Here is a 13,045-nt window from a genome sequence, read left to right as displayed (position 1 = left end):
TATCATTAACTATTTGAATGTTTTATTTTGAGGCTATCAATTGTCATTTTAAGGCGTTGAGCGGCTATCAATGTTAAAAAAGTATAAAATTCATTAACTTTTCTGTTAAAAGTGTAAAATTCATTGAGTTTTCTGTTAAAAATTGAAGTTTAGTAGTCATAATATTAAAATTAATAAAGTTGAGTGGGCATAGGTGTAATTTACATAGGCGCCTTTGAGTTTTGTCTCCTGCTTGAAAAAACGATAATGTTTTAGGTAAATTAGATCTATTGCCACTTAAGTTTGCTGATTTTCAAATCTAAACTTTAAAACCTAACGTAAAAGTCATTCGATTTTATACTTTCTAACATATTACCATGAAATTTTAGTTGATGTCTGAAAATAAAAATGTTTAAAACTTAAAGTTATAGAATAACATTTACCATGAAACCAAATCTTGTATTTTCCAAAATCACGAGTTTTATCTCCCTAAAAGTTCATTTTATATGTTAACTAAATAATACTTAACCGATCTTAAAATTAAATTTTTTTAAGAATTAAGATTACTTCGAATATCATCCATTTTAAAAAAAATACAGTCAACGGTAATTTTGAGGCGTGGATTGAAGTTTAATGATAATAATATTAAAAAGGATAAAATTAAATGACTTTTATGTTATATTTTGAAAATTTAGTGATTATATATGAAACTGAGTAACATTTTGTGAATATAATTTTAGAAATAAAGATATATTTATTATATTTATCAAAAAAAGAAGATATATTTATTATAAATCACATTTAACTTTTTTTTTTAATTAAAGTTACCTAATTTGTTAAGGGTATAAAAGTTAACTAATTTATTAATTTTGAACAGATTGCATAATTTTTAAAACTGATATGTATAGAAAATATTGTTTTAATTTTTTTATTTGAAGAAATTCTCATTTTTTCCTATAGACTTAATATGTGGATGAATAATTAAAAAGTTTTTATTTATCCACATATTAATTAAAAAACAATTACTATGTTTACATGTTACGTGTTATGGAACAAAAGTTAACAATTTAATTAATTTTTCATCAAAATCGGTTAAAAGTCAAATATGACAAATATTATCAAATGATAATACGAAGAGTAAATGATAAGATTTTGAATATGAAATAAAAGTTTAATACTAGATCTTTTTTGATTAAAGATTGGTTAGTGAGGAAGGGTAAGCGGTGGGCATCCCAGCTATGCTGGCACCCCCACCACAGACCCAAAAAAGCCCCGAACCAAATTTATTAAAAGAGTAAATAAATGTCATAATACAAAAAAAATAAAAAATAAAATGAAGCCAAAGAATTAGGAAAAGCGATAAACGCAACGTCCTACACGATCATGAAAAAAGACCGATCCATAAAAATCTGGGACAACATCCCACCAAGTCGAAGCTGTTGCCGTCCGTCCATAATTTGCAAGCGAATCCGAAACAGGATTTCCTTCACGAAAAATATGAGACACCATAAAAGCCACAGAATCGATCTGATTTAAACAATTGAACCATTTTTGTCTAAGCAACCAAGGAACCGAACAAGATTTAGATTTGAACATCTACACAACATACATTGAGTCGCTTTCAAGCCAAATTTTCTGCCAACCTTTGCTGATAGCCATGTCAATGGCGTAAATAGCAGCAGATAGTTCAACAAGATAAGCAAATGAACTTTCAATCGGAAAAGCAAACGCACCAAGACAGATGCTAGTATGTGAGCGATAAATACCTCCGCAACCCGCAGGACCAGGAGCACCCGTGACAGACGCATTAGTATTGATCTTAATCCAATCCCTCGGAGGTGGTTGCCAAAATATTGGAGTAATGTGCGGAGCCTTAGCAAGACGCTTTTCAATCCCGAGTTCACCTAAGATTTGAAGTTCAACTAGCGAATTCCAAACGGAGCCCCGTCCAGTATGAGCAGATTCACGAACAGCTCCCCAAATCCTTCTCAGCGTGACGGAAGTATCAACCCTCTCATCTTCAAAAATGGACCTATTACGAGCAAGCCATATAGCCCAAATTGTATTAACAATTGCTGCCGCCCACAAATCAGCGATTTGAGTACTGAAACGTTGAATAACAGCATGATCAACCAGATTCTTAAGATTCGAGTCTGTGTTAATTCGTCTTCCAAACAATGAGCTAACACCATGCCAAATAAATTTGGAAAACCGACAGGAGACAAAAAGGTGGTCCAACATTTCAGAATCTAACGAGCACAAACTGCAACGAGAAACAACTTGACAGCCGCGCAACTGAAGCTGATCATGTGTTGGCAAATACCCAAGATAAGCCCGCCATTCAATAAGCGAGTGTGCAGGAGGAACACTTTGACACCTTAAAAAATGACTCCAAGGATGTTGAGTAGGAGGAGATCTAAGTCAAGCTTACAAGAGCTTAACAGTTAAAACCCCACTCGTAGCAGGCTTCCAAACACAAATATCAACATCGTCCCTACCCCGCCTAATATTCTGCAATCTATTCTCCACATCCGCAGGTAACACGGGCAGATTATACCAATTATTACCATCCAAATAATCCTCCACCAAATCAAAACAACGACGTTGTTGACTAGCACATAGGCCAACATGTGCAGCCAGTGAAGGACACATCCAGACCCCATTCCAAAAATTAAGTTCAGAGTGCTGACCAATCCACCAAAAACAGTGATGCTCAACTTAAGAATAAATGGATTTTATCGAGCCCCAAATAGAAGAATTCATGATATAATGTCGTGACTGTCCCGCTTTATTGAGAAAACGAGTTCTAAGTAAGTTAAAGCATAGAGACTTTTCTTGAAGAAGACCCCAAGCCATCTTTCCATTCAGTGCCTTGTTTAGAATAGACAAATTCTTGATTCCAAGACCTCCATCCTTGAAGTTTTGACAACAAATTTTCCAAGGGACAGTGACAAGCTTCTTGCAATTAATGGACCCAGACCAAATAAAATTCCTCATATGCCTAGTCATACGTGTAAGCAGTGCAGAGGACCACTTATAAATGCTAAAAGAGTGAATGAAGCTACCAGTAATTACAGAATTTACCAGAGCCACTCTCCCGGCCATAGACAAACAATGCCCTTTCCATTTAGCAAAGTGAGCAAGCACCCTATCCATCAAACTAGTTAGATATCGTGTCTTTGGTATAAATCAAAAAACAAAGGGACTCCAAGATAGCGAAATGGAACAGACCCTTGATGAATACCAATAATATCAGCAAGATGATTGCCACGTCTAGAAGAAACAAAAGAGCCCAGAAATAATTCAGATTTGTTCCAACTAACACACTAACCCGAGATAGATCCATACAACTCAAATACACCCTTAATAACAGCTAGATTACCCGAAGAGGACCTACAGAAGAGAAGAATGTCATCAGCATAAAATAAATGAGTCGGAAACACCTTTGCAGAAGTATATTGCATTAGGGCAAGTCGCCCAGTATCCACGAGGTGAAGCAACCAACGGCTAAGAAAGTCCTCGGCAATACCAAACAATATAGGAGACAGCGGATCGCCTTGTCGAACCCCTCTTGAACATCTAACATATCCACTAATGGCTCCATTATTCAAAATTGAAATTCGAGATGTAGATAAAACATTCAGAATCCAGTCTCTGAATTGAATAGAGAAACCAAAAGCATCCATCACGGCAAGTAAAAAATTCCAATTTAAAGTGTCAAAAGCTTTCCTGATGTCAACCTTCAAGGCTAAGTTCCCTCCAAAACACTTTTACGAAGCATATTAGTGCCTTCAGAAGCAAGCGAAATGCATTGGTGAATACTTCGTCCAGGAATAAATCCAAATTGATTCTGAGAAACAATGCGAGATGCAATAGAACCGAGTCTATCAGCCAAAATTTTTGCAATTATTTTATAACTAAAGTTGCTCATTGCAATAGGTCTATACTGATCAAGAGATATCGCACCCTCCACCTTCGGGATAAGGACCATAATACTGGAGCACAGGCCAGGATGTATCATGCCACTCATAAAGAAGCTTTTGACAACAACAAACACATCAGCACCAACAATATCCCAGAAAGACTGAAAAAAGACCCCAGAAAACCCATCAGGTCCAGGAGAACTACTGCTATCCATTGCAAAGACTGCCATACGAACTTCATTCATATCCGGGCAACGAGTAAGCAAATCATTATCCAAGTCAGAGACAAGATGTGGAACAACCTCATAAACTAGATCATAATTTTGTAGCAAGATCTCATCATTTTTAAAAAGACTTGAATAAAATTCAGCAATATGTGTCCCAATTTGATTCGGATTAAAAACCAGCTCATCCTCAATTTGAAGCACCAAAATCCCAGAGGCAGCAGCTCGAATAGATGCCATACGATGGAAGAAGCTGGTATTTTGATCTCCCTCCTTAAGCCATCTAACTCTGCTCTTGTCACGCAAAAAAAAACCTCCTTTCTATGCAAAATATTATCCAAGTGTGCATGAGCATTCATCTCCTCATGATGTAGTTCATGAGTAAACCCATTCTCAGAGATTTCTGCCTGCACACGGGCCAGATCCGTCTCAGCATCAGTGAGACACATATCAATGTTACCAAAAACCACTTTATTCCAGTGACGGAGCACCGGCCGAAGTCGCCTGAGTTTATCGCATAAAGCTTGCATAGGAGGTAAGCTAGCATGCATTCCATTCTAAAAATCAGCAATCACCTCCCTAATCCCCAGATGCAGAATCCACATAGACTGAAATCTGAATCTAGAGATAGGGCGATTCCCCTTGGAGCAGCTAAACATCAAAGGGCAATGGTTAGAGTGATGCCACGGCAAAGCCAAACTGCAAATCGATTCCCAGAAGTCTGAGAATAAAGCAGATAATAAAACTCTATCCAACCGACATTCAACCTGCGCAGAGCCAGACCTGCCATTAGACCAAGTAAAGAAGGCCCCATGAGTAGGACCATCAACAAAAGAACCAGAATCAATAAAATCACGAAACTCCCTACAAGGACGCAAAGCAGGAGCCCGTCCCGATTTCTCATGAGATCCAATGACAGAATTAAAATCTCCAAGAAGCACCTAATGCCCATTCAACCTATTTTGATGAGCCAAAATATCATCAAACATAGTGACACGTCTATTTGCCCAAACGCTCCCGTAAACAAAGCAGACAAAAGTATTTAAATTAGACAAACTCAGAATAACAAACTGTTCATGTCTGAAACAAATATTGGTAACCATGGAAGAATTAATCTTTGCAAAAACCCATAGAGTTGGAAGCTCCTTATTGTTCATAGCAATTAAAGACAAACCAAGCCTTCTCCGGAAGGCCTCATTAACAGAACTGAACTCCACCATAGGCTCAGCTAAACAAAGAAAATCTGGTTTATGAAGAGAACACAGGCGATGCAAGTAACCCTGAGTATCCTTATTAAGAATACCCCTACAATTCCAGTAAAGAAAGATCATTTAAAACGGACCGGAGGTTTATTGGCTCGTTTGTTTCGAGCTGGCAAATTCTCCGTTGTTGTCATAATTTTTTCCCTCCGCCTTACTTTCTTATTGCTGACTGTGTTCCAGCTATTGTCATCCTCCTCTGCCATATCAACCCAGGATTTAGTATGGGATGATGATTCAGATGCTGAATCAGCTCCCTCATATCTAGTGAGAATATTGTCCATTCCAGGTGAATCCGGCCTATCAGTTTTATCACAACTGTATTCATCCTCCTTCCTAAGTTGCAGGCTGCCAGGTAGAACAACCTCCACCACACAACCAGTATTAGTAGGAGGCCTAAGCTCAGAAAAAATCCGTGAAGTGGCATGTTGAACAGGCACCTCGGTCTGAATTGCACTAGGCTTTTTCACAAACTTTCTCTCCTATGAAACCATTGTACGTTTTCTTTCAATAACTGGAGCCTCTAGAACCTTTTCCAATGGTTTTTTATTTTTCGTGCAGTCATAAGCCATGTGGCCAATATTTGAACAAACTTTACAGAAGCTTGGTAATCTCTCATACACCACATCTATCCAAATTTTTTTTCCTTCTCTCTCAATACCCATTTTAACAGGAAGCTCATTCATCAAATCCACATCAATTAACATTCTAGCATAATGACCAAACTCACCTTCAAGAGTGGTATTATCAAATCGTATAAGCCCTCCAATACCCTTTGAAATATCCGAAAGAATTTGAGGATCCCAATACTCCCACGGAAGAGAATATAATCTAACCCAAACCTGAGCATTTGTAGACTTCTCAGCATAGGGGTCAAAGTCCGAAACCCATGGTTGCAAACGGAAAGTACCTGGCTTAGTATTGATAATGCCCCGTGCAAGCAACTGATTCTTGATCTCATGGGATCCCAAAACCACATGAAAAAAGCCTCTCCCAATAGATATCAGTCGCCAAGAATCCTTCAAACCCAAACCTTTGTTAAAGTTTCCTTAAGAGAAAGAACCTTCCATGGGGCATCTCCTTTGTTTAAGATTAATCTGCCAATCAGAGATGAGGAGCAAAGGGCCGCACGCCTATCATAGGCAGATTGAGAAATTCTAACCGACCGAAGCCCGCTAATATCAGAAATCACAGTAGACGAACAAGGAGTCGGATCCAGATTCTCAACAAGGACCTTTGCAAATGACCTGTCATGCACCTCCAAATTAGGCTTTCTCAAAGGATCCTTTGAAATCGAAGCAATCTGTGGTTGCAGGATACGCCATTGCGAATTAAGAAAAGGGGCCTTTGGATTAAAGAGAACCTCTATACCGAGGTAGTTATCTAGATAATCCATGGTGGATCAATACTAGATCTTTGTGGTTGTAGGCTTAAGAGAAAAAAAATTCCCCAAAATTTCGGGGAATTTATAAGTTGAAATTGTTTTTTTAGGCAAAGAACAATTTTATTAAATAGCATCAGCTAAAAGAACATTGGAAAGAAATAGAGGACTTTATTTGAGAAAGTAAGAACTTTATTTTTAATCTATTATATGAATCATGTAATGACATTTTAAGGCACGCGCAATATATCTTCATATGCAACTTACTTTTTTTTTGCAACCGAGTAATTAATTGATTACATTTTATGCAAGTTTAGATGGCTAACTGAACATTTTATACAAGTTGATGGGACTATGAGATAATTTAAAACTTTAGATGCCAATCAAGCTCTTTAGATGAATTTAAAGGCAAATGATGTACTATACTCATTTTAAATAAGGCGGAGATCTATGTAAGAAGAAGAAGAGAAGATAACAAAACGATGAAAAATGGGTAACCAAGGTTAAAATAATTCATTTTTACTTATTGTTTGAAACTGTAAAGCAACTGCATCTTGGGTCAAGACATCCATTTTATTCTTTTTCTTATGATTTTTTTTGGGTGATTTACCTTTTTATTGTTTGGGAGATAAAAGAAAGTTAGAAATACGAATGAAATTTGGGTTATTAGATATGTAATTTTTATTATATTCTGATTCTAATTCAGAATTTGTAATACTTCTAGCATCCACGACAATTCTAACTTTCATGATATGAGTCATATAAAATCTAGTAAGGACATAACTTTTTCCTTACAATTAAAACAAAACAAAACTTAATCGGGAAGTTGTACATATATTTCAAAAGCACACATTACATATGATGCATATGTTCAAGTTATTCAATCCCGAACATATCTATAGATCCTTCGATAAAACTTAGGAAACTTAAACCTTGACAAAAATGGAACATTGTCAATGATAAAGTAGTAAGAATTGTCTATAGTCATCTGAATATAATAAAACCAAACTCTTCTCCAATATGGATTTATGCACAAAACTGCAACTATTACTGTCAACACGGTCCCATAAGCTACACCAAAGGTCACATAAAAAGCCCCCATGTCAATGAAGCTATTGTTGCTTTCTTCATTGCCACTTGAAGTTGTTTTTGGAGGATTGCAACTTTTCAGCAATGGCCAACCACAAAGAAAAGGATTTCCTCTGTAACTGCTTTCATCAAATGTTGCAAATTGTGCCACTTTATCCGGTGTTCGACCGGATAAATTATTGTACGACACATTGAAAACTGCAATAGTAGTTAACTGTGTAAGCTGATGGGGTATTGCTCCTTGTAAGTTATTGTGTGAAAGGTCTAAGCTCTCAATTTCTTTCAAATTGGAAAATGTTGGAGGAATTGTTCCGCTCAAACTATTGTGAGAAAAGTTTAGTACTTTGATATTTCTAAGATCTCCAATTTGAAGAGGAATCCGGCCTGTCAAATTGTTAGATGATATATCCATTCCTGACATATAACCTAGAATTTTTCTATCATATGAATATGTAAAACCCTTCACCGTAAACTCTAAGGGTATTGAAATAAACATTTGTTCCAGATTCCAATAGCTTGTAAAATTTAGACATGGGATCATATGGCCAGAAATTCTATTATTGGAAATATCAAGAAAACTTAATTGCTTCATCTTGCAAAGTTCAATTGAGATTTCCCCTTTAAAATTGTTATGTCCCAAGACAATATAACTCAATTGAGAAGCTCGCTCAATCCATGAAAGAATGCTTCCTGAAAAATTATTGTGGCTAAGGTCTAACACTATTAGACTAAAGCAATAATAAAAGGCATCGTTCAATGATCCTTGTAGCCTATTTTTGGATAATTTGACTACTTGAATGAATGAACTAAAGTTGAAAGGTAGACATCCAGAAATATTGTTATTTGAGAGATCCAAAACTCTAAGTTCGGACATATTTCCCATGCACTTTGGTATTCTTCCGGATATATTGTTTTGACTCATGTCCAAATCATATAAGCTAGTGTTACACATGCTATCTGGAATGTTACCCTTGAACTCGTTTCTAGACATATCTAATGCTCCTAATCGTGGAAAGTATACTCCAATTTTTGAAGGAATATAACCGATGAAACCATTATCAGAAATGTCCATGACACTCAAATTCACATGAGGATTAGTTGGTAGTTGAAGAGACCCAGAAAGAGAATTGTTGTTCAAATTAAGAGCTTCCATTCTTGTGTTATTCTCTAACAACCAATATGGAAACTTTCCTCTCAATTTAATGTTAGAGATGACGAGCGCTTGTAGGTTATGTTGGTGATATAGGAATTTGGGTATTGCTCCAACGTCACTGTAACCAAAATAGCCATTAAAATTGAGTAACTCTAATTGGAACTTTGGGATCAAATTATAGTCATTTCTTTCTGCATATATCAAATTTTTTCCAACATTCAATGATTTGAGTTGGGAAAGGTTGAAAAGTGGAGTCAGTGAGATTGGGATTTGGAAGAGATTGCTAGAGAGACTTAGATATTTGAGGGATGTTAAACTCTATAAGGGAGAGAGATTGAAAGTTTCTAGTTTTAAGTATTTTGCTACTGTGGTAGATGATAACAGTAGATATACTTGGGTGTATATGTTAAAAAGTAAGGCTCAAATGCTAGAAGTTATACCACAATTTTATAATTATGTTTGGACACAATATGGGGTAGCTATTAAAGTCATTCGTACTGATAATGCGCATGAATTAAATCCAGTTAGTTTTTATTCATCCAAAGGCATTATACATCAAACCTCATGCCCCTATACACCCCAACAAAATAGTATTGTGGAACGTAAACACCAACATATTTTGAATGTGGCACGGGCATTAAGAATACAATCTCATTTGCCTCTGACTTTTTGGCGTGAATGCATTATGCATGCTGTTTTCTTGATTAATTTACATCCTACTCCACTTCTACAGCAGTTAACACCTTACCAAAAATTATACGATAAATTGCCAGATTATACAAACCTTAAGGTGTTTGGCTGTTTGGCTTTTGCATCTAAGTTAGGACCTAAAAAAACCAAGTTTGATAATAAGGCAGATTTGTGTATTTTTGTTGGTTATCCTACGAATACAAAAGGATATAAATTGTATCATCTGCAAGATAGAAAGTTTTTCGTGAGCAGAGATGTAACTTTTCATGAACTCTCTTTTCCTTATGCAAATAAGCATAATACAGGAAATGCTTTTTCACTAACATTTCCTACTGTAGAATTTCAGCAGTCTATACAAGAACATGCATATCAATCTTTGAATATGTCAACAGATAGGGTTGTTAGTATAGAAGACAATCAAATCTTGTTGAATGATAATAGGAATGAACCTATTTTACATGTAGAATCACAATCTGTTTTATCACATCAAGATTTGCAAGTTTTACCTGATGTTTTAAATAATGATTGTGATTCTAGTATTATTCCTAATGAGCAGTCCGTTCATAATCCTATGGACCAGACCATTCATCCTTTAAATATTAGAAAGTCAGATCGTATTAAAAGGACTCCTAATTATCTAAAGGAATTTCATTGTAATAACCTAAGTTCTACTGAGGTTTCAACACTAAAACAAACAACCAAATATCCTTTATCATATGTGGTCTCTTATAATAATATGTCTAATACCATGTAAACAGAGGTCTAACTCACTTGGTGCATGACGCTAATATCAGCGGGAGTCCCAACATTGAATCATGGCTCTGATACCATGTAAACAGAGGCCTAACTCACTCCAAAATACCTCAAAGGGTGAGGATTGCCTCACATATTTAAGGAGCCATATAGCTTCCTCATTTAGCAATGTGGGATGTCTAACAGATACGACACGATTGACACGATTTTTTTTTTTTTTTTGTATTTATAACATAAAAAACCATATGAAAAATATATATAAAATAACACAATTTTAACACAAAACACGAAATTTCCACCTCTAGAGAAAAAGTTGATTACCTTTTCCTTGAGAGCTCGGTTGGTACCTCCGGTTGGAGCTTGATTCGCATTCCTGATACAAAAATCGGGTTAAGATTAAGATGGATCTAATATATGTATCACTTGGCAAAATTTTTAGCCCTTCTACTTGGCAAAATTTGTCACTTTGAGAGATCTAACTGTTCTCTCTGATCATACAAAAGAGACTATGATTAGAACTATATTAATTGCAAAGAAATCTTCCATAGTTTGAAGATATGGAATTCAAGGTTTGAAAAATTAAATAAAATTGTAGTATAAACTGACCTTATCAACAATCCTGCCATTGACTGCAACAAGCCCTGATTTAATACTGGACTGAACACGAACTCTACTGATGCCAGAAATGCGAGAAGAAATCCAAGAATCAAGCCTCAGTTTTCCTGCCTTGGGATCTACAATCTCCTCTAGTCTCACACCACCAAAATTAATTCTATGTTTTTGATTCTCACATGAATTCAAGTCTCCACTGGAATTAGAACAAGCTCTAACAACCCTCAAAAGCAGCATACAAGGGAATCGTCTTGATTTTCGCCGGAAGAGAGGTAAAGAAGATGAAGATTGCATTCCTTTTGCGGATGGATCTAGGGCAAGAATCATCTTCCCACAACCTGTTAATCCTTTCCGATTAATCCTATTCAATTCCCAAAACAACAAACATTCGGCAAAATCCCCAAATTGAATTGAAAAAACGATAGCAAAAATATATAGCAGCATTACTCATTTACTTCTGATTCAACCTGAAAACTGCTAAAAAATCTGAAATTCAAGGGCTAACAGAGAGGGAAAGCAAAATTCTTGAACGTATACCCAATTCAAATTCGTAAAAACGACTATAGATTTACAGTAGTTGAGAAACGCCGATTGGATTTCGCCAGCATGAACTTTAGGGGTAAATTATACCCATTGCCAATGAACTTCCCTTTTTTACATTTTGGCCAATAAACTTCAATGGTCAATGGTATGACTACTGAACTTTAGATTTTTTTTTAACAACGGTAGCTACTAAACTCTAACTAACACCTCAAAATAACCATTAATAATCTCAAAATGAAAATATTCAAAGAATTAAAGTTATTCAGAATGATATTTAACATTAAACCACATTTTTTATTTTGCAAAATCACTTTTATAGTATGTTTCTCTCTCTAAAAATTCATTCCATCTTCTAACCACACAACACCTAAATGATAGGTTAAATGCACCATTGACCACTAAACTGACATGGTTGTCTCAAAATAGGCACTCAACTTCAATTTTTCTCAATAAAATCACTCAACTTTAAGTCTTATCTCAATTAGGTCACTCCGCCAATTTCAATGGTTAAAAGACATCGAAATAATGACATGAGTGACACGTCAACTATCCGCCTCCGGTTAAAATGGTTAAAAAGCATCGAAACGAAACATGGTAGCCACATGTCGGTTATTTTTATGAAAAAAAACTACATTTTGTTTTCTTTCATAAAAATAATTTATACATGATAGCCAACTGGCGCATAACACATTTCGTTTTTCGATCACATATCTAAGTTGACTCATGTTGACGTATCACCCATGTCATTATTTTGAGCCTTTTAACCAATGAAATCGGCGAAGTGACTTAATTGAGATAAAACTCAAAGTTGAGTGAATTTATTGAGATAAATTGAAGTTGAGTGGCCATTTTGAGACAATCATGTAAGTTTAGTGACCCATGATGCATTTAACCCCCTAAGTAATCTCAAAACGAAAAGTTTCAAGAATTAAAGTTTCTTAGAATATCATTAACTCTTTGAATGTTTTATTTTGAGGCCGTCAATAGTCGTTTTTAAGACGTTGAGTGGCTATCAATATTAAAAAGTATAAAATTTAATGATCGTACTATTAAAAGTTAAAGTTTAATGGTCATAATATTAAAATGAATAAAGTTGAATTAGGTGTAATTTATCCCGAACTTTAGTGGCAGCTTTGAATGTTGTGCCTGCTGCTGGAAAAAACGATAATATTTAGGGTAAATTACATAGATTGCCACTTAACTTTGCTGATTTTCAAATCTAAACTTTAAAACCTAACGTAAAAGTCAATCGATTTTATACTTTTTAATATATTGCCACAAAATTTTAGTTGATGTCTCAAAAGGAAAATATTTAAGAATTAAAGTTGTAGAATAACATTTACTATGAAACTAAATTTTGTATTTTCCAAAAACATGAGTTTTATCTCCCTAAAAGTTCATTTTATCTGTTGACTAAACAATATTTAAACGGCTTTAAA

The 13,045-nt window shown here is 35.3% G+C and overlaps 1 protein-coding gene and 1 pseudogene across 7 annotated transcripts; both read right to left on the bottom strand.

The window, feature by feature from the left end:
- Nucleotides 1-7,571: 7,571 nt before the first annotated feature.
- LOC136204235 (receptor-like protein 15) lies at nt 7,572-11,752 on the bottom strand. Of its 7 annotated transcripts, none has more exons than XM_065995455.1 (4): nt 11,601-11,752; nt 11,058-11,401; nt 10,773-10,824; nt 7,572-8,053 (listed from the first exon to the last, which is right to left on the bottom strand). In XM_065995455.1, exons 2-4 carry the CDS (start codon nt 11,388-11,390, stop codon nt 7,647-7,649), a joined length of 792 nt encoding a protein of 263 aa, XP_065851527.1. In that variant the 5' UTR covers nt 11,391-11,401; nt 11,601-11,752; the 3' UTR covers nt 7,572-7,646. The 7 variants fall into 7 exon arrangements, with proteins under 7 accessions (XP_065851527.1, XP_065851523.1, XP_065851524.1 ...); XM_065995451.1 differs by having other exon boundaries at nt 11,511-11,733; XM_065995452.1 differs by having other exon boundaries at nt 11,058-11,424; nt 11,511-11,732.
- On the bottom strand, nt 8,120-9,519 carry LOC136202655 (cuscuta receptor 1-like; annotated as a pseudogene).
- Nucleotides 11,753-13,045: the final 1,293 nt, after the last annotated feature.

Source organism: Euphorbia lathyris, chromosome 8 (genome assembly GCF_963576675.1).
Source record: "Euphorbia lathyris chromosome 8, ddEupLath1.1, whole genome shotgun sequence".
Classification (NCBI taxonomy): Eukaryota; Viridiplantae; Streptophyta; class Magnoliopsida; order Malpighiales; family Euphorbiaceae; genus Euphorbia; species Euphorbia lathyris.
Note: the sequence above shows the minus strand (reverse complement) of the source record. Positions and strands in the feature narration are given on the sequence as shown.

What these genes read in the sequence shown, in the direction of transcription:
- LOC136204235 (XM_065995450.1), bottom strand. Translation starts at nt 11,507, where the DNA reads ATGCTGCTATATATTTTTGCTATCGTTTTTTCAATTCAATTTGGGGAT. An exon ending in ATGGCAGGATTGTTGATAAG is followed by an intron (nt 10,825 to 11,057) that starts GTCAGTTTATAC and finishes TTTTTGTATCAG; the next exon opens with GAATGCGAATCAAGCTCCAA. An exon ending in ACCGAGCTCTCAAGGAAAAG is followed by an intron (nt 8,054 to 10,772) that starts GTAATCAACTTT and finishes CTACTATTGCAG; the next exon opens with TTTTCAATGTGTCGTACAAT.